This window comes from Diadema setosum, chromosome 2, assembly GCF_964275005.1.
Source record: "Diadema setosum chromosome 2, eeDiaSeto1, whole genome shotgun sequence".
Classification (NCBI taxonomy): domain Eukaryota; kingdom Metazoa; phylum Echinodermata; class Echinoidea; order Diadematoida; family Diadematidae; genus Diadema; species Diadema setosum.
In genome coordinates this window covers 32,254,812-32,280,484 of record NC_092686.1, presented here as the reverse complement: position 1 = coordinate 32,280,484, position 25,673 = coordinate 32,254,812, and the positions used below count along the sequence as shown (strand labels likewise).

At 39.8% G+C, this 25,673-nt stretch overlaps 1 protein-coding gene across 3 annotated transcripts in view; it reads right to left on the bottom strand.

Annotated features, from left to right (window-relative positions):
- LOC140246271 (ELKS/Rab6-interacting/CAST family member 1-like) overlaps nt 1-25,673 on the bottom strand; it is a 125,692-nt gene that overhangs the window by 80,449 nt on the left and 19,570 nt on the right. For all 3 annotated transcript variants that reach the window (XM_072325734.1, XM_072325733.1, XM_072325735.1), the window contains exons 2-4: nt 9,313-9,777; nt 2,464-2,547; nt 1,270-1,437 (exon numbers count right to left, since the gene is read on the bottom strand). In XM_072325734.1, the coding sequence (XP_072181835.1) occupies nt 1,270-1,437; nt 2,464-2,547; nt 9,313-9,777 (717 nt within the window). The remainder of the gene's footprint in view (nt 1-1,269; nt 1,438-2,463; nt 2,548-9,312; nt 9,778-25,673) is intronic.

Here is a 25,673-nt window from a genome sequence, read left to right as displayed (position 1 = left end):
GCTCCTAACAAAATTTGCGAAAGTTCCTTGCAATGATAGTATTGGCAATGATGATACTGAAAGACTATGAATGGGGGAAAAGGGAAAGAAGAAGGAAAAAAAAGCATGAAAAACAGTGAGAACAGGGAGATGAAGCAGAAAAGGGTGAAGAGGAATGAGAAGGTGGAAAGAGGAGAAACTGTCGCAGAAAGAAAGGGGGAAAGGAAGAGGAGGAGGAGGAAAAGGAGAAAGAGGAAGAATGATAAGTTGGAGAGGGGGAACTGTAGAAGAAAAAAAGGAAAAACAACAACAGAAAAAGGAGGAAGAGGAAGAAGAATGAGATGGTGTAATGATGAAGAGTAGAGGAAGAACGGAAAGGAAAAGGAGAAGAGGAGGAGGAGGAGGAGGAGGAGAAGGCTGTGTAGTCTTGATGCAACCTCAGTAAACACTCCTACGAGCCCACCACCAGGAAGGAACCTCCAGTCATGACTCTGATATGAGTGAAGCCCTATGTTTAATTCATCTCTTGGCTCAGTCGCTTCTTGGTAGGTGACCTTGTAGGTATGGCTGACTAACATTACGCCGTCAGCCAGCGTAAAAGGCAGTGGAGAGAGAGAGGTGCAAGCCAGCACAGGTAACCCCTACTAACTGTGTGGACTTATTCCAAGCCTTGTAAATTAAGTGTCGGGTTGTTTTCAGCTAGTATACTTGAAATTGAAGGGGAATGAGCTCGGTATGCAAAGCTTGTAATTGATACAATGCCACAGAAATCTTTGAGAAAATAAAATCCATGTGGATATGGAGAGGATTCAAATTGGGCTTCCTACATTACAGTGGATTACCATTACAATTACCATCACATTACAATTCTGTAATGTCATTCTTACCTGATTATCTTGACATCCAGAATATTTTGCATATGTCTTTACTTTTCTTTTGGGTGTCTGTGTCTTCTTGTTGTTGGGTTTTTTTTTTTTTGACAAAATGAAAGCCACATTCACCTGTAGCAATGCTGCTAAACCTTGACTACATATAACAACACTTTATGATGGACAAAAAGGATAAGATAGTGCCACTTAGATCATATGCTCATATAAATCCTCTCATACAATGAGAATTCAACACATTGTCAAAGAAGGCCATAGATCTTGGGGGACAGTGAGCATGGGGTACCAGCCCACACCATATCATATGACAGGAGTTCCCAAAGACAAGCTTACTTTCCTTTTTTGGGGGGGGGGGTGGGGGAGGAGGAGGAAGGGAAGGGAGGGTTAGTCTTTTCCTACATACATCTGCCTGCAGGATACTGGAGTGCTGCTCCTTGGCCGCCAGCGATTCCTTGAGGAGGTCGATGTGAGCCTGTTGGTCCCTCTCCCGGTGTCGCAGCGCCTCAAGCTTGGTCTGCAGGGCCTGCAGCTCCGCCACCTTCAGACTCAGCTCTCCTTTGTACTGATCCAGCTGCTCCAAAGAGCAAACAGAAGGGGGCAAAAAAAAAAAAGAATGCTGCGACGATTCTTCGACAAAATCAACAAGACATGATTTAGGGCGATGTTAATCACTTGATGAAAGTAGGGTTCACATTCAGAAAGTACAGGTAGTAGTCCTCGTTTGGAGCAGTATCTAGATGAGTCATGGATAAAACTGGGTTCCTTTCGGAGTAAAGGAGCAACTCGAGCACCAAATATAGCATCACATTGGCTCAATGGTCATTGTGACATCATAATTACAAATGACACATCTTTATATGAATGCAACATCACGCTGTTCACATACAGTAACTACAAAAGAATTAAACTGACTTGCCCCTAATTCTCAGTCAAATTGGGAAGAATTCTCATCATATATTGCCACATCTACATATTCGATGCAACTCGTCATCTTTACAAATTAAACTGGGTTTTAATGCCAATTGGGGCATGTAAAGTCAAAAGAATACTCATGCAATTATAATTCAGTACCAAAAAGGATACTGATGCAATTAATTTGATGACAACCTTTACATATACTGTATATCAACCAAATTGGCTGGTTAGCTGACAAATTCCCCTCTGCTCATCCAAGTCATCATCACATAATCACTTCAAATTGTGAAAGGCAGAGAGCCAAATTCAGTGTATTTTTGCTTCATTTTTTTATTTTTTTATTTTTTATTTTTTTTTTTTTTTTTGGGGGGGGGAGATGTTGTTGATAACTTCAGGCTATGTCCAATCATAACTATTTTGAATATCTGTCTTAAATTTGAATTTTTCATGACATAGATAAAAATCAACGAGAGCAGTTCAGCTCGAACGGTTTCAACGACCGAGCTGCGGACATTGCTCCCGACTTAGATCAACTTTAATTGCATGGATTCATGTCTGCATGGATTAATGTGTGTATGGATTAATGTCTGTGTGGATTAATGTCTGTGTGGATTAATCTCCATCCAATTAGAGTAGATCTGTCAAGAGCAAGAGAGAACAAGCACAGAGGGATCATTCCCACCTTGATTTTTAATCTCGAATGACTGTCATCATTTTGCCCGATCATGCCATTGGATCTCGTCCTTGATCCGTCCTCTCTGTTCTCCTGTTGCCATGGAAATGAAAAAACAAAACAAAACAAAACAAAACAATTCATTCTATTGTTTCAATTCTACAGTTGCTTTTACACATACCCCAACTGGCTTGCTAAATGTATCCCTATCAGCTCGAATAAAGTTTTGGTTCCAAGAATGTGTCTAACATGTCTATTAGTATCTAATATTTCAGAAGATTTGCAATCTTACTTATTAAGTAGTAGCTGATAGATGTTTCAATACACCTGAAAAAAAAAATGTGTACCAGATAATGTGCTTTGCAATAGACTTACATGTATATATACAGTACAAGCATGGACAGAGCAGATATCATAAATCTTGAACTTGTTTCATGTTTTCCTAAAATAACATTTTCTAAAATGTCAATTTTCAAGCCATAATCATTCATGGCATTAATCATATCCATCAAACTATTAATATCAATATCAAAACACTATTCCTTGTCAAGAAATTACACAACCAACAGAAAGCTTTTGCCATCCATTGTAATGACAATGCTGTTCATAAACTCCGATCTAGGCGCTATTTTAAAGCAGCTTCGAACGATTTTCCAGCAGGATGGATGTGCATGCACGTCGCTGATTGGACCGGGCACGTCCAACCCCTGTGAGAAATCACAGCTCCCCCTCAAACCAAACATTGACTTTTGATGACAATAATAAACTATGTAAATAACATTCGAGACACCAGCTCGTCAATGTTCATACAGAGATGCCTCCGCTGAGTCATCCGCACGTCTTGAAATAACATCGCCAAGAGAGAGAGAGAGAACATCAACTCCCCATGCCACCTCTCATAGAAGTGCAGGTAAATCATACAGGACATTTCGTACTCACAGCTTGTGGCCATGCGAGATATATATATGATATAAAAATTCCCATCATGTAGGGGGTCAGTGCCTTGGAAGCCCTGAGCATGACTGCTGAGCCTGTAGACCCTTAAATTATCGCCCTTTAGTTTGCCCCTCCCATTACTCCTTCGAGCATCCATTTCACTTAACCCATCAAGAACTGGGGGGGGGGGGGAAATTACACCGCTGAAATTATCATTCCTTCATCATCAACTTGGCAACTCTTGCATATCTCATGCTGGACAATGATAACATTGAGGTAGTTTGACTCATAAAACCAACATGAAATCAGAAAGCAATTTATCACCCCCCCCCCCCCCCCCCCCCGGCAAAAAAAGAAGTTGCCAATTTTGAGAGTGAAACAGAAATTTAATCTTCTACACGAAGAAAGTGCTGCTGATTTGGAGAATGCACAGTACACAGTGTAGGTCGAGCTACAAGAGGATGAATCATGATATGATCTGTTCGTTTGTGATTGAAATAACATGATATAATTTCCCTTTAAAACAAAAAATTAAAAGACTACAAAAAACATTACTTTAAACACATCTACATGTTATATGCAGTTCTTAGATATCTTTGTCACATTCAATCTGGTGCAATCTGATGCACTTACATTTTGATAATCTCTATGTAAACATAAAGCCTCTGTTACTTTATCTTGAACGGAATTTCCACTTTTTGTGACATACATTGTGGGTGTTCTCAAAGTAACTACAATAAGTGTCTTTAATATGGATGAATACCATCATTTTAATTCCATAGAATAGAAGCATCAACACTCTGACTGAGACTGGAGGGCAATATAAATCATGTTTGTCTCCAGTCACTTCAGTGATAAATAAGAGGGCGTGTTTAAAAAAATATTGCCCTCAGAGTGTTTTATGGGCATAGCAAGGATGTTCAGAGCATAGCAGAGAAAATACCTCTCCACATACAGATATATATAGACAGATAGATACTGTAGATAGACAGACAGACAGACAGACAGATATATAAAAAAGAGCAATCAAGATATAGTTTTCTGCTCAAAAAGTTTTTAAAGGAATATGAATAAATACAAAGAGTGATCAAAATACAGTTTTCCACTCAAACAGCTTTTAAAGGAGTATGGAGAGACAGCAATTAGATTGAAATATGATGAAAATTTTACAATTTTGCCATGAACAAAAATATGGACATAATAACAACATGAATGAGCCTGTGATGGAAATGTTGATGATCAGATTGAAGATTTGCCTCCAAGGATGGCTATTAACTAATCTCAAAGATTGATGTTATTGATATGAATATCTTGACGATGCCCAATGGGCGCAAACTTGTTATATTCCTATCTCTCACAGGGTTTCAATCACCGCAGTCTTGAGATAGATAGACAGATAGATAGATAGATAGATAGATAGATAGATAGATAGATAAATGAATAGATAGACAATATTATTGTGTGTTTTTAAATTTATGAATAGCACCTGACTCACAAAATTCGTGAAAATAAAACCTTGTAAAATATTTGGCATGTACAGCGCCTTTGGAAGTAACAGATAGAGAAAATGAAGACTGAGAGAGAGAGATATGAAGTAATAAAAAGTGTGACCGCACTGTAAAGATTCTCATCACACACAACAGGCATTCAATTGCCTTGGCTCAGTGCTCTTCTTTTCACAAGTACACAGCAGTCTGCTATTTCTGGTGCTCTGTTATAAATGATATGCACTGCTTGGTCCATGGTTAATGTCTTGGCTGGCACACATTTCGGGGTCACTGGCAAAGCCAGCTACTGGAGATGGAAATTGCCCTCCCCTCCACCCCCCCCCCAAAAAAAAAAAAGAAAAAAAAAAAATATATATATATATATATATATAGTTGTAGTGGGAGTACAATTTGTATGAGAATAGCGCAAAAGACATATGTGTAGAGGACTAGGGCAGGGAAATATATTTAGAATTAATCGAAAGAAATAATCTGATTGTATTTCTGTCCAACATCTTCATCTGGTGTCATATACTACTAATACTTTTCTGTTTTCAAACCACTAACCTTAAATTTATCACCAAAATAGAACTGTAAGGACACAAATAAACTTTCAAGGAAACAATGTGCCAAGAATCACTGACAGCCAATGAACCAATCACGTAATCATCTTGGTCAAGGTGACTAACTGAATTATTCAGTAGGAGTGGTGCACTGGTATTTAAAATCTGTGTGTCCCTTCAGCAACCCTGAAAATCAGTTTCCTTCCATACGTTGGTATATTGCACAGGTAAGGTAATTCAAACCTTTCCTGAGAATGATCAAACTGGAAACTTCTCTATTATGGAGGGGGACACAATACTATGGATTTCCAGTGAATTCATTTGGACCCCGAAAAAAATTCCAACCATTATTCTTCGTACAAAAGGGGAGCATATTCTAGAGTGACATGGGGATAACTTTTTCATTTCCTTAAAAAAAAGTGTATTTCCCTGAGATTTCATAAACAGTGTTGGGAGACATTATTCTTCAACTATGCAAAATTCTGTGACATTTGCAAAAGGGATATATGACCTTTAAGGCTTTATCCCAGTCATAGATGATAATTACAATGGCAGATATCAATGTGCCCTTGCGCTGACAGTGGACGCACACAGCTTCGGCTCTCTAGCTCTTCGCTCACGACCATCAGGGCTGACAACAGCGTGAGGGACTTTGGAAAAAGGCTAGGTAAGATGGAGGAGAATTCCCACAAAGGCGGACAATTCGTACGTACGAACAGACAAATTATCTGCCGCATCTGTTTCACTCAGATGCACATGAGCAGTCATGAGTGCCCAGATCAAAAAAATTCCAATCTCACACTAGCAGCACACATTATCAGGAGCGAAAAAGAGAAAAGATTCATATTTTTGATCTAGATTATAGGTCGATTATATTCCATCCTGATACACACATTGTTTCCGCCAAATATTTCGTGAGTGCACAAATTTGCAAATTGGGACTTATGAGACAATTTGGCAAGTTGTTCAACTTGCAATCAAGACAGACACTGAGGGAATGAGAAATTGAAGTAAGATCTCCTTTTAAGAGAAACAGGATTTCCCACCTTTTATGATGATAAATGCAAGGCATATATATGTTATTGGAAGCAATGCTTTACCATGTTGTTAATTTTGTCAATATCGATCGATGCAAAAAATTTGCAAAAGTAAAAACATTGTGATAGACAGTGTGTACACAGAAGGAGTTTAAAGAAGTACGAGATGGTGATTCTGTAGGTTCCACAGTTCTATTCATCAAATACATACATGTACAAAAATTCTCAAATACTGTAAAAAGCAACAATGATTCCTCCTGCATTTCTGAAGAGATTCATATGCAAGCTCTCACACACAGACACTAAAAACACCTCTTGCCATTGGTTTAAACCCCATTCCCTCTTCGTGAATTGAACCACAAACCTTCCATGTCTCAGGGTGCGGTAACCACTGAGCCCACCTGCTCCTTCCCTATTTCCCCTTCCTCTCCAGTCTATCTCATCTTTCCGTGGAGGCACTGCTCCTCGATGCTCTTTTCAGGCAATAACATGTTCTCCGGTCATAATCTTCTGGCACACACCCTTCTGGACTGACACCTTATGTGGTATTATTCCAGCGAGTCTCTGGGCTAAAAATACACACTCAGTGGGTAGCATCAATGCAATATCGTCTTCCCCTTGTTTTATTTTCGACTCCTTCTCTCTCTCTCTCTCCCTGACATAGATACATGCCCCCAATGACATCTGATGGATTTGCATCGGTTCTTCTCCCTCATGTATCAGCCATGGTCTGCTACTTCTGGCCTGTCTTTCCAATATTGGTACCTTGAAAGTCTCTATCTCCAGCCATCCTACTTCCCCTCCCCCTTTCCCTCCCCCATCCCCAACCCCTCCCCCCCCCCCTCCAAATCCAACCTTCCATAAGCCATCTTGCCACAAGATATCACAAGCTCTGTGTTTGAGTTCACACTCAACTCAGCGACACATGTAACTTGCCCCTCACTTCTGGGCCATTATATTCCACGCACTCATTACACCAATGTGCCGCAATACATGACAATCCTCCGGTGTGTGTTGACACTTTGATCAGCTCTTCTTCCCTGCCCTCAAATGCAAAGAGCCCCTCTCACTTCTGAGCAATTACAAACACATACAACACACAAATACATATTAATCTCACAAATACACTTAACAGTGATCTAGGAATTCACTACAAACTACTGTATATGCCATATATTTCACAAGGTTTTTATTCTCGCAAATTTCACAAGTCTTTTAATTCTTGCGAATTTAACTATGAGCAAAATTATAAGCTTTGATCCCAATGTGACGTGCAAGCATACATTTTTCTTGTCATTATTTGAAATCCATGATCGAGAATTTAACCACTCACGAAATTGCCGTGTAGTCCTGATTCCCGAAAAATTAAATCCGCTAATTGTATGACGTATACAGTAAGCTCATGTCCTCCGTTCAGAATAATAACAGCATTAAGTTGCCACTAAAGCCATTTACCCCTTTCAGTTACCCATGCATTTTTGGCCAGCTCCTGGCCCGAGCCAAATTGGCCTGCACCAAGCAGTAAAAGTTGCATTCAGTAACTATACACGAGCAGTGCTACTTTTACGTAAGGGATAACTACCATGGTAACTGAACGCGCGCTCCAGCCGAGGCACAGCCAGGTAATTGTGACCTTTGACCATGCAAGGAATTTTGGCCCGAGCCTGGTGCTGCTACCGTTCAGAAACTCTTCGATCAGCACCAGGCCTGCACCTGACCCACACCTGGTGCTAGGCTGCAGCAGCACGGCCACTTTGGTCCGACCCATTCATAAACTCAAAATTTTATGACTTATCTCGGGCCTGGCCCAAGCCAGGAGGGTTACTGAAAGGGGTATTTAAGTGTTTGAGGCACCTTAATGCCCTTATCATTCTCACCCGACAATGTGCAGCCTCTATTACACTGAGCACGTTTGGTCATCTGCATTCAAGATCATGCTCAGAATCGCTTCCTCCTCATCCCCTACTATGTTTCAAAGGTAAGATGCCTATTATCCACTACCCACCCACCTTAGTACAGTATGGCCATCATATCCACTATACCCAATTGCTTTCGCACTCTTGAGTATGGATGGGAGAGAATTTCCTTTCTGTGTTTCGTTTTGTTTTGTCTTTTTAGTTGGGCTTTTTCTTTTCAGACAATATAAATCCCAAGACACTGTAAGAGGCTTGGGCAAACATACTTCGAGAGAGAGTCAAAAGTCTGTTTTCTCTTCGTAATTGGACCTAACCTTGTAAGAGACAAAGTCTTTTTATGGCGTGTGGACAGGAAGGAGTCGAGTACTCAATAAAGCTTGCTCCAGTGCATTCTGGGGGTGTCGTAATTGAATTAAAGACACAAGACACATTCCATAATTTCTGAATGCCCGAGGACATGTGAAACTTTTGTACATGAACCAGCGGTGCATTCAAAAGACCATCAGCGTTCTTGAGTGTATCCCGTAAGTATGTGTGTGTGGGTTTGTGTCCATGTCTGTGTGTCACAACATGTGCTTGAAGCTGTAGATGCTCCCATCTTGAAAGATTGCTAGCGCTAACAAAAAACAAAGAAACAAAACAAGAAAAGCCCACTTCCCATCTCCTATAACCCTTTGTGATCTTTGAGTGCCGGTTGGCACATAATCCCCACTGTTCCAAAATGTCTATATGCATATAAAAATATATTTGTCAGAATGCTACCAATTGAATATTTCATTTCATGGGGCAATGGGGGAGGGGGTATATTGAATAACAGCTTATATTTTTATTCTTATAAAGATAATTTTTTTTTTTCACAGAAGAGTGCCATGACTAGGGGAGGGTTGGACAAAGTCCCTACATCTCCACTTGAGCTTACATCCATCATTCTGGTCATCTCTCGGTCCCGCTGCTCCAGCGTCTTCTGCAGCTTGACGACGCGGGCCTCGGCCTCCACCACCTGGGAGCGCATCCGGTCCATCTCCTCCTGGTCGCCCTCCAGCCGCTTGGTGTTTAACCCTTTGCTCTGCAGCATCTCCAGCAGTTTCTTGATGCTCTCGTCGCGCGCCGTCAGGGTCTGCTTCTGCGTCTCGATGCGCAGCTCCATCTCCTCCAGGGTCTTGCGCAGGAGGAAGACCTCACGGGAGGACCGGTCCCGCTCCGCCCGCACCGCCTCCACCTCGTGCTGCAGGTGCGCCGCCGTCGCCGTCGCCGCCGCCGCCACGGCCGCTGAGGAGGACGAGGAGGAGGAGCCATTGGGGATGTCGCCGTTGGGCGAGTGCCGCAGACTTGGTTCCCGCTGCTGGAGCTGTTCCTTCAGCTGCTGGATGGTGCGGAGAAATTGCTGTGCAGATTAAGAAGAGGGAGAAAATGGTGCAAAATAGTAATTCAAGCATCTATCTTACAAACACATCTCTTCATGGTTAGTACTTTCATATAAGGGACATCCCAATGGAGGTACCAAAACTTATCATGTAATCTGTAAGTGTCTGGGATGATTGTTTACAAGGGAAAGAAAGTGTGTAGGCATATACTAGAGGATACAGTTGTATCACTATGTGTTAATGCTCGGGGGCACATTCTACTTTTTTCCTCCGCACAATGTCATTGCAATGGTTCATGATCCAAGTTTGCCCAGATTGGGTTTGGAAACAAAACCTAGATTGAAGGTGTTCTCAAGGCCCTTATTTGATAAGTTGCTTCAGAGAAAAAAGTGAGAGCAGACCGACTGGAGAGTCAGGCAAGGTTTCTTTTTCTACCATGTCTTTCTCCCTCAGCCTCCTCAAGCTTGAACATTAGTGTCACTCTCGGTTTAATTCCATTTCAAGGCTTGAATCCCTAGAGGGGATTTCAAGTGTTGTTGCATTGTGTCTACCACTAACACATTCCCTCATGATGCATATTATACTTACACTCCTTTTGGCACGCAATCCATTTTGATCATGCATCATACTTATGGAGCCTCGCCAGCTCAGAGATAATGCTGTATGTATGTTTATGTTACACACACCAATGACGCTCAAAGCAATATAACACACCACTCAAACAAATATGGGATTAATACTTGGCCTTTGCACATATGCTCATGTATATACTATACGTTCATGAATTGACCAATCCCTAAGAATGAGAAGAGACAATGAATTTTTTTAATGTATTGCACCTCTGGGTTAATATCCAAGCCTACGTGCACACTGATTCTTTTACTACATAGTGTGTACCCATCAGAGAGAAATATGTTCTCTCTTGCACAGTGATGACAAGCTCCCATTCAAAGATGACACAAATGATGCCATTATGACTGGTGTACATGGCATGTTCGTGTCTCATTGACTGTAGTTAACTGGTCCATTGTGCCTTGGGCTGTTTTTAAACTGTGCTCTGTCCTCTGCTTTGTTTGTTGCTCCTGAATCCACCACCAAGCGAGGGCAGGCTGCTATCATCAGAAACATCATAGGATAGCTGCATGTTTACTTGACACCAGTATGACTGACTACTGTGTACATTATCATGCAGCTATTGCACATTTGCAATTGAGAGTTGCTCACCACGTGACACAATGGCCCAAATTCACGCAGGTGGTACAAATGAAACCATGGTTTAAACCATGGACAAAAACCATGGAGCGCCAAGTGTCGCACAGAATATTTCGTTATGAAATTGGTCATTTTGGCGACAAAATGACCATTTTGGTAACGAAATTATCATTTCTTGGAAGAAATGTTCATTTAGCTACAAAATGATGTCATTTCGTTACAAAATAATAATTTCATCGACGAAATGACTGATTTCGTATCGAAATATTTCATGCGACACTTGGCGCTCCATGGTTTAAACTATGGTTTCATTTGTACCACCTTTGTGAATTCGGGCCATAGGGTCCTACTGTAAAAGTGGAAATTTTCTGCAATGTGGAAATTTTCACACATTTTACATGACAAGACACTAGCGTGAAAATAAAAGCACTCAAATTTGTTTTTCCTGAAATATGTAACACTTTTGGCATTATTTCTGAAGCAAAGGCCATGGCATATGTCAAATATTAATGAGCAAGGAGTTTCATAAATTGCCACATGCATATTTTACATTCACTACAAAGGCAATTAATTATCTATCCAATCACTCCCAAGGCAACCCCGACCCGACTTCCACCCTCCCCCATCTCAAGCCTTGAATGTATTCATTTGTACTACATGTACCTTTGCAAGTACAATTGTAATTTCCATTGGCTTTAAACTGGATGTCAACTTCTTGTCTCACAAATAGATGAACTCCTGTATACACCATACACTTGGCAAATCTATTTTTTTTTTTCGTAAATCAGGACGTCCCAACGATTTCACAAGTGGTTAAATGCCAGATCGTGGAGTCCTGTACTGAATGGAGAAATGTATACGTGTACGTCACATTCATATCAGGACCGGAGTCAATATTTGTTTGTGTCTTTAATTGTGCAAATAGCACCTGACTCGCTAAATTTTGGAAGATAAAAAAATTCACAAAATATTCAGCATATACATACAGTTTACTTTATCCAAATTTGAAGACATAAAATAAGGTAAATTCCCGAAATTTGACAAAATGATGTCTAGTAATGACAAGTGATTTCCATTTGCTTAACTGGATGTCAACTTCTTGTCGTACAACAAAACTGGCTAAAAATTGTCATCCTTAAAGAAAAAAAAAAAACCTTCATAAATTCCAGAAATTTGACAACAATGACATGAATAAGATATTTTCTTAAATGCAATACTTGTGTTGTATTTACAAGGTTCGGACTCTACAGTGGCTGTATTTCCTGTTGTGCGATTCAAATGTCTTGAAATCAAGGCTGCCCGCTACACGTCTTTGCAAGGGAGACCTAATGAGTTTGCACTTGACTGTTTAAACACTGGCTACATTGTGATATAGTAGTACCTCTGATTTGGTTATATTACAGACAGCACGCTGTCTGCACAAGTTATTCACTTGTTCATTAATGTTATCATTTTTTTTTTTTATGTCATGTGCGAAACAAGGCAGCTTGCATTAATACACAAGTACAGTATACATTTAGATGTATAATGTATCTGAGAATGGTGGCCTGTGTAGCAACAAGCTTCTAACAAACACAAACACCATGGATCCCTGCACCACAGTGACACATACAATCTGCACAGGTACAATGTATCTCTCAAGCATACAGTGTAGCTACAGTGTATTATGTTCAATGCAATAACTTGATCACATGTATGGTGTCACTGTCTACAACTGTAATGCATTTTATATTGCATTCATTGCACACTGCATCCATAACCACATACTTAAACAGGTGACTACAATTGTATTTGCCAGTAAATGTTCTCTGAGATCTCATAACTTCCAAAGCTCTGGTTCGACTTCAAATTTGCAAAGTCTTGTGAGAAGTGTCCTTTCATCCCCAACTGCGGGACGAAAGGGGAAAAATAAATCAGAGATTTATAATTTTTACAGGTTTCTCTTGTCAAGGAGCAAGTGAAACATGAATTACAAATCACATCAAGGTAAGATGTGTCGGGGCATATTATCGGTATCAAATCAAATTAAGAGCGCAATGAATCACTTGCATACGGGATTAATACAGAATGGTTCTCTTCTGGCAAGCCAAGCCCGTAGAAATTGTACATGTGCCACCACCGAAGCAGTGTTTGGACTGAAGTTCATTCTAGATCATCGCACCATGTTTTCATTTCCACCAATTTGCCATCGTAACGTGGTGACGTGAATACCATCTTCCTTCTACTTAATGTGGCTTGCACTGAGCTCTCACTAGGTCATTAAAACATTAATTTTGATTAGTTTGTCAAAGCTAAAAATAGTGCAGGAAGACACACACACACCAACACACGCATACACAGATATACACATACACATGTACATCTCCTCCATACATACATACAAACATACACACATATACGCATACATACTCAAATACCTGTGAGAGATGCATTAGCCTTATCACATAAATGCAGTATCCCAATTAAAAACCTACAAACTGTATTTACTATAAATAGGATGTTCTGCCTAAACTTCAAAGATGGTGAGCACCATCACAGGTCAAAAGAAAATAACAGCTTTCTTCAAGTTTTTCAATAAAGCACCTACAATTGTATTAACCTGTTGAGGACGAGTCCAGAGTATGCTTGGGCAAGCGTCTATGGGAAATGTGTGTTGTAGAAAAATCAAACCGTCCTCAACGGGTTAAGTACCTCGCTGAACATTGAATCGTGTTAATAAAACATGCCAACCTTTGTCCTAAAAGAAATGTGCATAATCTGTCAACATGAATAGGATGGGTCAAACTGAACTGAGCTACGAATGACTACTCATACATTTATACAGTATCATATCAAGGGAGTGCCATGATGAATATAATCAGTCAGTATGTTAAAAGATGGGTCAAACTGAACAGAAATGCACCATATCGTCGCTGGGGTGACAAAACCTCATATCTCAAAATTGTCAAATGTTCAGGAGAGCGAAAAAACATGGTGGCCAAAGCACTATAGTGAATGGGAAAGCCTTCTCTTTGACATGTCATGGTGGCTTCATTTTTGGAGTAAGACAGTTAGGATTTGGCCAAGACATCACTTGACCCATTATTTGACCATTAAGCTAAAAAAAAATTTTTTGACATTTTTGAGATACGAGGTCTTGTCACCCCAGCGACGATATATCACAGGGGAGTGCTTTAATGAATATAATCAGTCAATATGCATAGGATGGGTCAAACTGAACTGAGCTTATGACTGTATGTACCATATTATATCATAGGGAAGTGCTGTGGAGCTTTTTTCTTTCTTTTTTTTTTTCTTTTCCTTCCTTTTTTTTTTTTTTTTTCCCCTAGTTACAGTAATTCAATTTCAAGCTCGTGGTACAGACTCCAAAGTCAGTGGTGCCTCTATCATTCACATGCTGCTGTAAACTGACTCTTGGACTGTTTGTTGCTCTCTGCACAGACTAGCACGGAAAGTCACAGTGCTGAACTTTACCCCTGCCGATTGCGTGTCTCGGTTTCACAATGGGATTAGTAATCCTATTCACCACCATATTCAAGTGCACACTGCACAGAGGATAAGCATTACAAAGTGCTCCACATTCACATGCTGAAAGGGGCATTTCAAATTTGCTGCACACATCTGGATTTAAAATGTCGATGCATCCGTGGAGTGCGACAAATGAATGGGGAGGGAATATATCACAAAACCTGCAGGCTGCAGAGGTGCCTAGATACCATGTCAAGTAATGCGATGGTGAGAACATTTAAAGGCCCACTTTACACAGCTTTGCACAGCTTCAATATGAACACAGGTTTTATGCATTTTGTTAAAAAAACATTCAAAAGTTTCTTCTGAGTGGTTCTTCATGCAGTACATGTTGACCTCCACATCAATATGAAATTTGCTGGAATAGTTAATTATATGATACAAAAAGCTCACTCAAGATCGCATTCATAAGATTATGATAATTACATCACACTGATTTTTCCCCCCTTTTTATGTAACAGTGTACCAGTGTATCTGGTTATTGGATACGCTATTGATTCTTAAGTTTTCCCCTGAAATGCATAGAGTATGCAGTCTGTAATTTACTTCAACTTAATTTACTGGCAACTCTCGTGCTATAGGCCAACAAAGAGAGAGAGAAAAAAAAAAGAAAACAAGAAACTATACATTGGTGGAACTTTTTAAAGTACTTTACAAGGGCATGGGAAGAAAGGGATGTCATTAAAAGGGTAATTCACAAAATAAAAGAAGGAAGTAACAGCTTGACTATGTATTGTATGCTCAACTGGGAAGGACAAAGCCAGAATAAACTGGCAATAATGTGGACGTGAGCATAATGTTCAGCAAGTTGATGTTCAGCATTGTGACATTACGCATTGAAATGAGTGTAGGCAAACATTGAGAAAAGCAGAGACTCTCAGTTTAAGCTTAAAGGTATAATTTACCATTTGCAGATGAAACAAAAACCCAACATTAGTGCTTTAAAATAGTTCTAACAGTATAACCAATGTTAAAGGGATCGTATAGTTTTGGTTAAGACCTAACTTCAGGTTACTAACATTTTTTGGTGAGATAATGGGAAACCTCTTATGAAATATGAAAGAGCATGTAATTCTATGAGGAATTCAACAGTTATTTGATGAAAACTGGTTTTGAAATGCCTGAGATATCCAAAAAAGAGCGATTCTAATAAAGTGTGGGACCCACACTTTATTACGATCGCTTTGTTTTACTTTGTTTTTGGATGTTTCAGTCATTCCAAACCCGATTTTCATCAAATAAACTTTGAATTCCTCTTAAAACGGTATGCTCTGTACTATATCATAAGTGTTTTCTTGTTATCTGGCAAAAAGTGATAAGCCCAATTCGCATCTCCACCAATACTGTACCATCCCTTTAAGTATTAACAAATATACAAAATGTGAACAATAGTTATAATAAAGATGTTTCCAGATTAAACCGTCTACAGTTATGGTTTAATGAGAAAAATAGTGATATCTCCTTATATTCTAGGCTTTATTGCAAAACATTTATATGGTAGGATATTTTGTGATACAACTGACCTACACATATTCATCAAAGGTGATATCTTGAACATTTTTGAAATCACTGCTCCCAAAGGTAAACAGGACCTTTAAAATTTGGGCAGAATAGCAAAAATCTAAAGCTTTCTCAGAAATGTGGAACTCTGGCAGAAGAGAAAAATGCAAAGCCTTTCTTAGGCCAAGTCTGGAACTTGGGCACAGAGAGAGAGCAATGCAAGGCCTTTAAAGGGATAGTATAGTTTTGGTTGAGACCTGGCTTCAGTTTCTATTTTTTTTTTTTTTTTGGAGATACTGAGGAATCTCTTATGAAATATGAAAGAACATGTAATTCCAAGAGGGATTCAATATTTATTTGATGAAAATTGGTTATGAAATGGCTGAGATATCCAAAACAAAGCAATACTAATAAAAGATGGAATCTACCTTGTATTAGGATCGCTTTGTTTTACTTTGTTTTTAGATATCTCAGCCATTTCAAAACTGATTTTTATCAAATAAACTTTGAATTCCTCTTAGAATGATAACATTCCTCTGTAACATTTCATTAGTGGTTTCTCAGTATCTCGCAAAAATAGTTAAAAGCTTGATTTTCATCTCCATCAATACTATACCATCCCTTTAACAGTCCTAGTTTGGAGTTTGGAAATCAAACACAATGCACTTCTGTGGGTGTGTACAAATCTACATGGAGGCACACGTGACATGTTCACCTGCACAACATATCAATAGAGCAACTTGCAGAGAAAAAGTCCAAGTTAAAGGGATGGTCCAGTATTGGTGGAGATGAGAATTGGGCTTTTAACTTTTTGCGAGATACCAAGAAAACACTTATGAAATAGTACAGAGCATACCATTTTAAGAGGAATTCAAAGTTTATTTGATGAAAATCGGGTTTGGAATGAAATTGGAACATCCAAAAACAAAGTAAAACAAAGCAATTGTAATAAAAGGTGGGTCCCACACTTTATTAGAATCGCTCTGTTTTGGACATCTCAGCCATTTAAAAACAAATTTTCATCAAATAAACGTTGAATTCCAAATGGAATTACATGCTCTTTCATATTTCATAAGTGGTTTTTCATTATCTCACCAAAAAATGTTAGAAACCTGAAATTACATTGCAGGTATAAACAAAAGCTATACGATCCCTTTAAAGGTGCATGGTCCCGGTGTTTTAGTCAAATGCGTACGCGGGCGCACGGCGCAAGTTTCCTATAGAGACCTACGCTATCGACTTCTCTTTGGCGCTTATGCTTTGGCCCACTTTCCCGAGTCCGAAGAAGTCCGATTCAGTGTAGTCAGTGGTCCGATCACAGTTCGGCTCATGAATCAGCTGAGGGGGATGACAGCTTTAGCAAACTTCTTTTGTGATGTCACAATAACAAGCACATATGCACGCACCCTGGCATTACTACAGACTGCGCAATGCGCAAAGAAGACAACAAAGGCAACGTTACTTAGCAACACCTACGCACTTTACTCTTGATGACAGCTCAACTTCGGTAATCTTCGTATCAATGCTAACGATGATTAGCAGTATCATCAACAGCGCCATCTACACTACCGGGACTATGCCCCTTTAAGATATTGGGGGGGGGGGGGGGACAGATAAGGGAGAGCCAATGAGAGTTGAAAAAAAAAATATGAGAGGAATACAGCTACAGTGAAGATGGAGGTCCGAAATGCTAAAGGTTGCTAATTTGAAACCCTGACAGTCAGACAATGGAAGGGAAAGGAACAGGAGCTGACAGCTGACGGGTCGATGGCATCTCAGAGCAAGTTGATGATGATGATGATGATGATGATGATGATGACGAGCTGGCAATGCTTCCCCTCCCGCCAGTGGCCCTTGATCTTTAGCTCTTCGAGTCGAGATTGTTTCGCTTGCCGGGCGACGCTGCACCATGCACACGTTCATCACAATGCGGGCCATTCGTGTTGTAATTAAGCACCGGCGATGTTCTCATGCTGTGATTTCTATAGGCATCTTGTCGAGCAATGCCTCACTTAGATGCACCTGCGAACGTTGCTGAGATTTGGGCGATGATAAAGGCGGTGACGCCTTTACCTCTTCCATGAAGACTTGCAGGGAATATGTGTGTGAGAAAGCAAGTGTTGTCTATACTTTCATTCAAAGTTTGGCTTAGCTATTTGCTCATGATATTTATCAATGTAGAAAGAGAAAATTTGATTGGGTATTTGTCTAGATTAACTTGCTGAAAAGAGTATTACGGGAATGATGTAAAATATGCTACAAAACACAAACAACACACACACACATGTGAGAAAGGAGTGCCACAGGTAGTTCATTGATTTTCAAGAGGGGTGACTGCTGGTGGTTCATATTCCAAAGGGTTAAAGGAACTAGAATAAGGAGCTACTTTTACACAAACCAACACATTTTTTTTTTTTTTTTTTTTTTTACTGAGTGCTGCATGCATTTGAACTGCATCCCATCCAATGTGTATTACATTACTGATGAAATGAATGATGCTGTAGTTTAAGAGACATACAAAATAGAATGCTTGGGTAGCTTTTTGCTGTTGTTGTTTTGTTTTGTTTTTTTGTCTCAAAGTGTACACATTCCTCTTGATATGTATTTGACTACCACATGTTGTAAAGTGATTATCACTGAGAAAAACAGAAGTAGCAGGAAAAAAATCAAAATATCAGGAAGCACATCAGCTGATTCTAGATACTATTAGATATTATCACCAAAGCAATGATACTAATATTCACACATTTTACACTACAAGAATATTTGAAAGGTATCCACAGATCATCAATATATAACAACAAAATGCACAAACTTTTACTTTAAAAAGGCCAAGTAGATTGTAATTTTAGTCACTTCTTTGCAAGTACCTTTCCAGATATTCTTTCCTTTATCATACAAATGCAATCCCATCAAATTACATAGTTGAATAGTTGTACAGTCTGCTATCTGCACAAGTACATGACCCAATTTCTATACAGAGATGATTTATGGAAACAAATCTTATGCAGAACCATCAAATCAGGTTGCATTCACCTCAGGGGAGCCTGTATACACCAGATGTGGGGCATAATTTGGCTGATGGCTTAACCCAGAAACAGGCGAGCAGGGGTAGAAAACTGGTACCAGTAATGGGACATGTTATGATGCCTTTGTCATGGGAGCAGCACACGCTCATTTTAACCTCCCTTCAAGGCTGCAGGATATGCTTCAAAACTGATACTTATATTACACCAGTTCACATCATGCACATACACCAGTTTTGAAATAGACTCTTCAAACACAGTAAACCCTCAGATGCATTATCATGCTTGAATGTGCTTCAGGTGAAAACAAAACAGGAAACGTGTGCGACATCAACGAAGGCGAAACACATGACCACATATCTTTGTAACTCAAAAGATAACAAGTAGTTTCTAGGCGAGTGGTTGCAGATTATCATTTCTCACATTCCTAATAGCTAAAGGTTTACAGACCATGATACATATGGGGTGGCAAAATTAACTACATGTATTTGCTGTGTAGTATAGCCCCCCCCCCCCCCCCAAAAAAAAAAAAAAAAAAAAAAAAAACTTTAATCTTTCTTCAATCTTTGTAAGTTCTACTATTTTTCACAATTACAAATTCCAGTTGTCTGTCTGTATGTCAGTCTGTCTGTCTGACTATTTTCTTATGTCCTTCCTAACTCCCAGCCCCTCCCCTCCCAAAGTTCAGTTTGGAAGACCAAATAGCCTGGGAGCAAGGCTAACACCGGTCCATCGCTCACAAAAGAGTCGCTTCACTCAATACTGTGATTCCTATCCAGACATATTTACCATAAAGGACAGATTTATTCAATTGCCACTACGAAAATCACATCTACAGATCCGCTGAAGTTTAAACAATATCAAACAGCCATTAACTTATGACAGTTAAAGGGTGTGTACAGTTCTGGTCGAGGTGAGGATTTAGCTTTTAATGTTTTGTGAGATATTCAGAAACTACTCAATGAGATGTCAAAGAGCATGCAATTCTAAGGGGTATCAAAAGTTTATTTGATGAAAATCAGGTTTGAAATGGCTGAGATATCCAAAAACAAGGTGAAACAATGAGATCCTAATAAAAGGTATGGCCTGTCGCCTTTTATTATTATCACTTTTTTGGATATCTCAGCCATTTGAAAACCAATTTTCATCAAATAAACGTTAAATCCTTCTTGAAATTACATGTTCTTTCACATTTCATAAGAGCTTTCTCATTATCTCACTTAGGAATCCCCACGTCAACCAGTACTGAACAGTCCCTTTAAGTAGCAAGTTGTCTTTGTATGTAAATCGTGTGGATTACCCTAGATATGCACCTGGAAATAGCTATCTCGGTTATGTGACTCTTTCTTCACCAATTTCACAAAAATCTGAATTTGTTTCACCATGTGAAGACCACTCGGAATAAACTTCTTCAGTCATGCAAAATGTGTGTTAACATGCTTTCAACGTCTTTGGCATATCTGGCTATGTCAGAGTAAATTTTAAAGGCCATTTCTTATGAGGATTTCAATTCAATCACAATTCACTCGCGAAACAAATTCTGAGTATCGCCACAGCTATCTCTACAGTTATAAGTTATGTGACCAAAGCCATTGTTGATGTGGCCAGAACAACTTCTTCAGTCCCATCCAAATCAATTTGTGTGTAAATGACTAGAATCTGTACAAAGCCCCTTCTTATAAAATCTGAAGATTGATCACATCTGTGGTGAACTGAAGCAATATCACAAGTACAGGAAAGATAGGAGAAAGAGATACGGGGATGATATTATTTCTTGAAGTCTTGGAGTTGAACGATGCAAGAATCCCTCATCTACGGCAGCGCACTCGATATCAGAAGGAAGAGAAATAACATGCACTGCCTTGATCTGCCTTGACGTTTCCACACACTTCACAGGAATTCTGACATTCAGACTCTTGATTTCACCAGACATGTTGATTTGATAATAGTGGGATTTTATCCAATAACTAGACATACTGCTTTCTATTTACTTTCTCCCTCTTCCCCATCTTCCTCCCCAATCTCTCTTTCTCCCCAATCTCTCTTTCTCCCTCTCTCTCCTTCTCTTACTCTTTTATGCTTCTTCTTTGTCTATCCCATGCTCTCTCCCTCTCCCCCTCTCTCTCTCTTTCCCTCTCTGTTTCTATGGTGGACTGAGTATCTCAGAAGTAGCACAATTTTTAGGCCTGTACATCCCACAGCGTTAGGTTGGGGGTGCCGCCTAATGAATTCTGGTATTGATCTAGATCTGTGGCGTTGAGCGGCTTCATCGATCCCCCATTTCTCGCTAATCCAAAGAGATCGCGGGGACTGCGGTTTCGACAGGGCTCTGCCCGGCGTGCCATCCGTCACGTTTCCAGCGGTTAGATCACGGTTTGGGAACTCGAGTGATAGTCCTAAAGCAATTTGTGAAGAAACTGGAAACTTTAACAACTAATAGCTACATCATGTCCTTCCTAATATTGCAGTACAGCTTGAAGCACCACCAGTCTTTTATCTCATTCTATTCAGTGCTGTTCACTACGTGCATAGTGTGATTAACATATCCTTCTACAGCAATCTATTTTGTATTACATGGTACCAATATCGATTTATGAAATTCAAGACTATAAAATGAAATAATTAATACATACTGTAAAACCAGTCATTTTTAATTCATGAAAATTTGGCAAATTTTGTGAGCCAAGGTCTACTCTTTGCATCACATGAGCTTTTGAAAAAGTACCTATCTTTATTATATTCTGTGATGTTTTGCCTTATACCACAAATCCAAATTCCTACCAAGTTGGATTGATCATATTTGCAATTCTTAGCTCTGTCATACCCAATATCTCAAATATATCTGTGGACAACTTACACTTTAAAAGCACCAAACACACACTTAATGCTATTACTGCTAAATGTCTTGGTCAGGCACATTCACAGAAAGTATGTACAGGGCTTGCTACTAACTTCTGTCTCTAGTGGCCCACTTGGGCCACTATAGTCTTTGAATTTGACATTTTGGTGGCCCGATGAAAAAAATGTATTGGCTGAAAATATAAAGGAAATACACAAATTTAATTGAATTATAGCTCCCCGATCAGCAAGCAAATGATAGGGGTTTTGGAAATTTGATGGCCCGACATCAATTTTCTGTGGCCCTGGGCTACCGGTAATGGCAAGCCCTGATGCCTTTTTAATACTGTTGTTGACTTATAAGCAGAATTATGCAACATTCTCATAGATTATGGGGTCAAACAATGAGTCCCATATCAAATCAGAAGAGAAGCTGACATGAAGTTGTACCTTGCCAGTCAAAGGCAATCAGAATTTGAAAGTCCCTCAGACACTCCACACTGTGCTCTGCTGTTGAACTAGGATACAAAAGAATAATCTGATAAACAGGCCCAACATCCATCCTAATGTAAAGTTGTTGACTTTCAATTAAGATGATCCCATAATCAAATTAATTGATCGACTCAAACGGAAATTGCAACCTCCTAATTAACCCTGTGTATTTTAATGTCAGTATATTTCGTATGTGAACAAGTACCCTCACACTATCATTGACTGCACAAAGGAAAACCAGATACACTGTATCAACCAGTTGTATGAAACATGATTAATTGGTCAGCAACCACTTGGTACAACATGTCCAGTCAGTGTCTGGACACAGGACATTGCTGTAAGAAGCATCACGCATAATGACTTGCAGAGTGGCCATTCCACAACTTTCTTACGTTTTGTCAAAGTTCAAATTAAGTTTCCCTGTACCAAAGGTCAATTTGTACATGGGAGTGGTGTTTCCCTTTAAGATGCAGCCGCTTCCCGTGCCTTCAAAATACAAATGACCCGCGCTGCGCTCCCCTGCATAGAGGTAGCACTCACTGCACACTAACGGTGATCCTCTCTCATCCATCTTCATACACCCTGGCTCTCATGATATGCCAGCTGTGGTTATCCTATCACACATTAAAGCAAGTCCATGAACGACGACCACCACACTTTTGACGTGTGCCTCGCGTAAACGTGGAATATCTTTTGCGGCCTGGAAGTTTTCACACATTTTGCTTGGTGCAGTACACGTGCAACCAGCGAATATTTGCATAAATTTAGCACTTTTTTTGTTCATGATGTGAATTTCCACTGACTGTAATAGCATGTCCAGTCAGGGAGTACACAACACAAAATCCTCCTTTTTTTTTTCATCCCAGGAAGAAAGAAAAAAATCATTGAAATTCCACTTTCACACATATCACCTGTTCACCGGTCATTCACACACATCACATAGGACTATGCATCTAGAATTTCCAATGCAGATTGATCAATGCCAGGATACAGACGCTAAACATCTTCTGCTATCAAAAATGTAACAGAAGAACAGTTTGTGATTGTAACCAATGGAGGGCAATGATAACAGCTTCATTGTATGTCATCCATTCATCATACACCCACACAAAACACATGTACATTGTTTGTATGGTCTTACATCTTGGATTTAGGGGAAAGAAGACATGATGACAGGGACATAGCAAACAGATTTCTCTTCAAGACTGTTTTCCAAACATGTTGAAAATTTGACCTGTACGGCATAGAGATGACAAAATATTGAAGGGAAAACTTACAGATTTATTTGAACATGCATACCTTTTTGTTCCTTTCTTTCTTCTTTTTCATTAAATGACAGTCACGCACCAGTTAAGCAACATCGATATTTTCGCGTGATTAAATTTTCGTGTTGAGCAGCTCAAAACCATATTAGCAGGTCGTTGAATTTGCGCTGCGCAATGTATATTGTCAAACCATTCACAATGTGCAAAGAAAATTGTGAAGACATTTTCGCACGGTTTTAGAATTCACGCTAGCCAGAAGTAGTGTGAAATACACGAAAATTAATGTACCGCAAAAATTTCTGCATTTGCAGTACATCATTGAAACTATACAGATGCACATACACCTGTACTTCAGTGTTATTTACTATGTTATAAAACGGGTAGAGAGAATCCTGCAATCTCATTGGTCGAGAGTCATGTATCAATTTTTACTGGCAGCACGCTTGATCACTGGCGATAAACACGGTAAACATGTTGTCGTGCGTATTTATAACAAAGAGTTGGCGCACCTAGTAAGCATTCGCGCATTAAGCAAGAAATGGCTTGTCATACCCGCGTAGACCGGGTCTGCGCACTTGGCACGCATTCCCGCACTTGGCAAGAGATGCATCAGTACCATGCATCAGTAAAAAATGATGCATGGTTTCATCTATGGCAAGCCAAAAAGGAAGACTTGTTAACTGTCAGAAATGTGATTTCAGGCAAAATTTGTCACCATTCTATTCAACAAATGATGTACATGTCTTTTCATGTGTCAGAAGGAATTGTGTGGAAGCGGTAACCCTGGAATTTTGCCTAAATCTACTCAGCTTCACCTCATGGGTTAAAGGGATGGTCCAGTATCGGTGGAGATGAGAATTGGGCTTTTAACTTTTTGCGAGATAACAAGAAAACATTTATGAAATAATACAAAGCATACCATTTTAAGAGGAATTCAAAGTTTATTTGATGAAAATCGGTTTGGCATTACTGAAACATCCAAAAACAAAGTAAAACAAAGCGATCATAAAAAAGTGTGGGTCCCACATTTATTAGAATCTTTTGGATATCTCAGCCATTTCAAAACCAATTTTCATCAAATAAACATTGAATTCCTCATGGAATTACATGCTCTTTCATATTTCATAAGAGGTTTCTCATTATCTCACCAAAAAATGTTAGAAATTTGAAATTAGGTCTCAACCAAAACTATACGATCCCTTTAAGCATTCCATAGTTATGCACACAATTCCTACTGACACTCAGACCCGAGCATCATTTGTATACTATGTTAAGGTAAAGAGAGTTTGAGATCGAGAGAGAGAAGAGAAGGCTAAAAAAAGCAAGGCTCTGATTACCCCCTTTTAAGCGTGTAACCTTCAGCTACGAAACATGCATTCACTGACATTATCGTGGGAGCACACCACATGCATACTCTCCCTGCCCTTTATACTGTGGTGGTACGAGTCTTGCGATCACATGACTGCAGGTTGCTCAGGCATTTGGTTCAGATGGCTGGCGTGGAGCAACCTGTCATGATCGTGCATTTTGTGTACGACGAGCTCCTTCTTGTGAATGGCTCGGTTGGCTGCCGTTTCGGGAACCCCGTCACAGAAAGTTAACCGCCTTACTGTCCACCCCCACCCCCTCCTCCCACTTTCCCCTTCTTACTCCTCCTTCTCCTCATCTCCTCTTTCCCCTTTCCCCTCTTCTCCTTCTTCCTCCTCCTCCACTTCCTCTTCATCCCCCTTCCTTCTCTTTCTTCTCCTCCCCTTCTTCCTACTCCTCTTTCTCCTCCTGCTCCACCTTCTTCCTTCTCTCCCTTCCTGCTCCTCCTCTTCTTCCTCCACCTTATCTTCCTCCTTGTTCTCCTCTTCCTACTCATTATCCTCTTCTCTCTTTCTCTTCTTTCCCTCCCTCCTCCTGTTCCTCCTCCTCTTCTTCTTCTTCCACATTCTCCCCCTTCCTCTTCCTCCTCCTCTTCCTCCTCCTCTTCCTCCTCCTCTTTTCCTTCCTCCTCTTTCTCCTCTTCTTCCTCCTACCCTCACTTCTCCTCCTCCTCCTCCCCATTTCCCT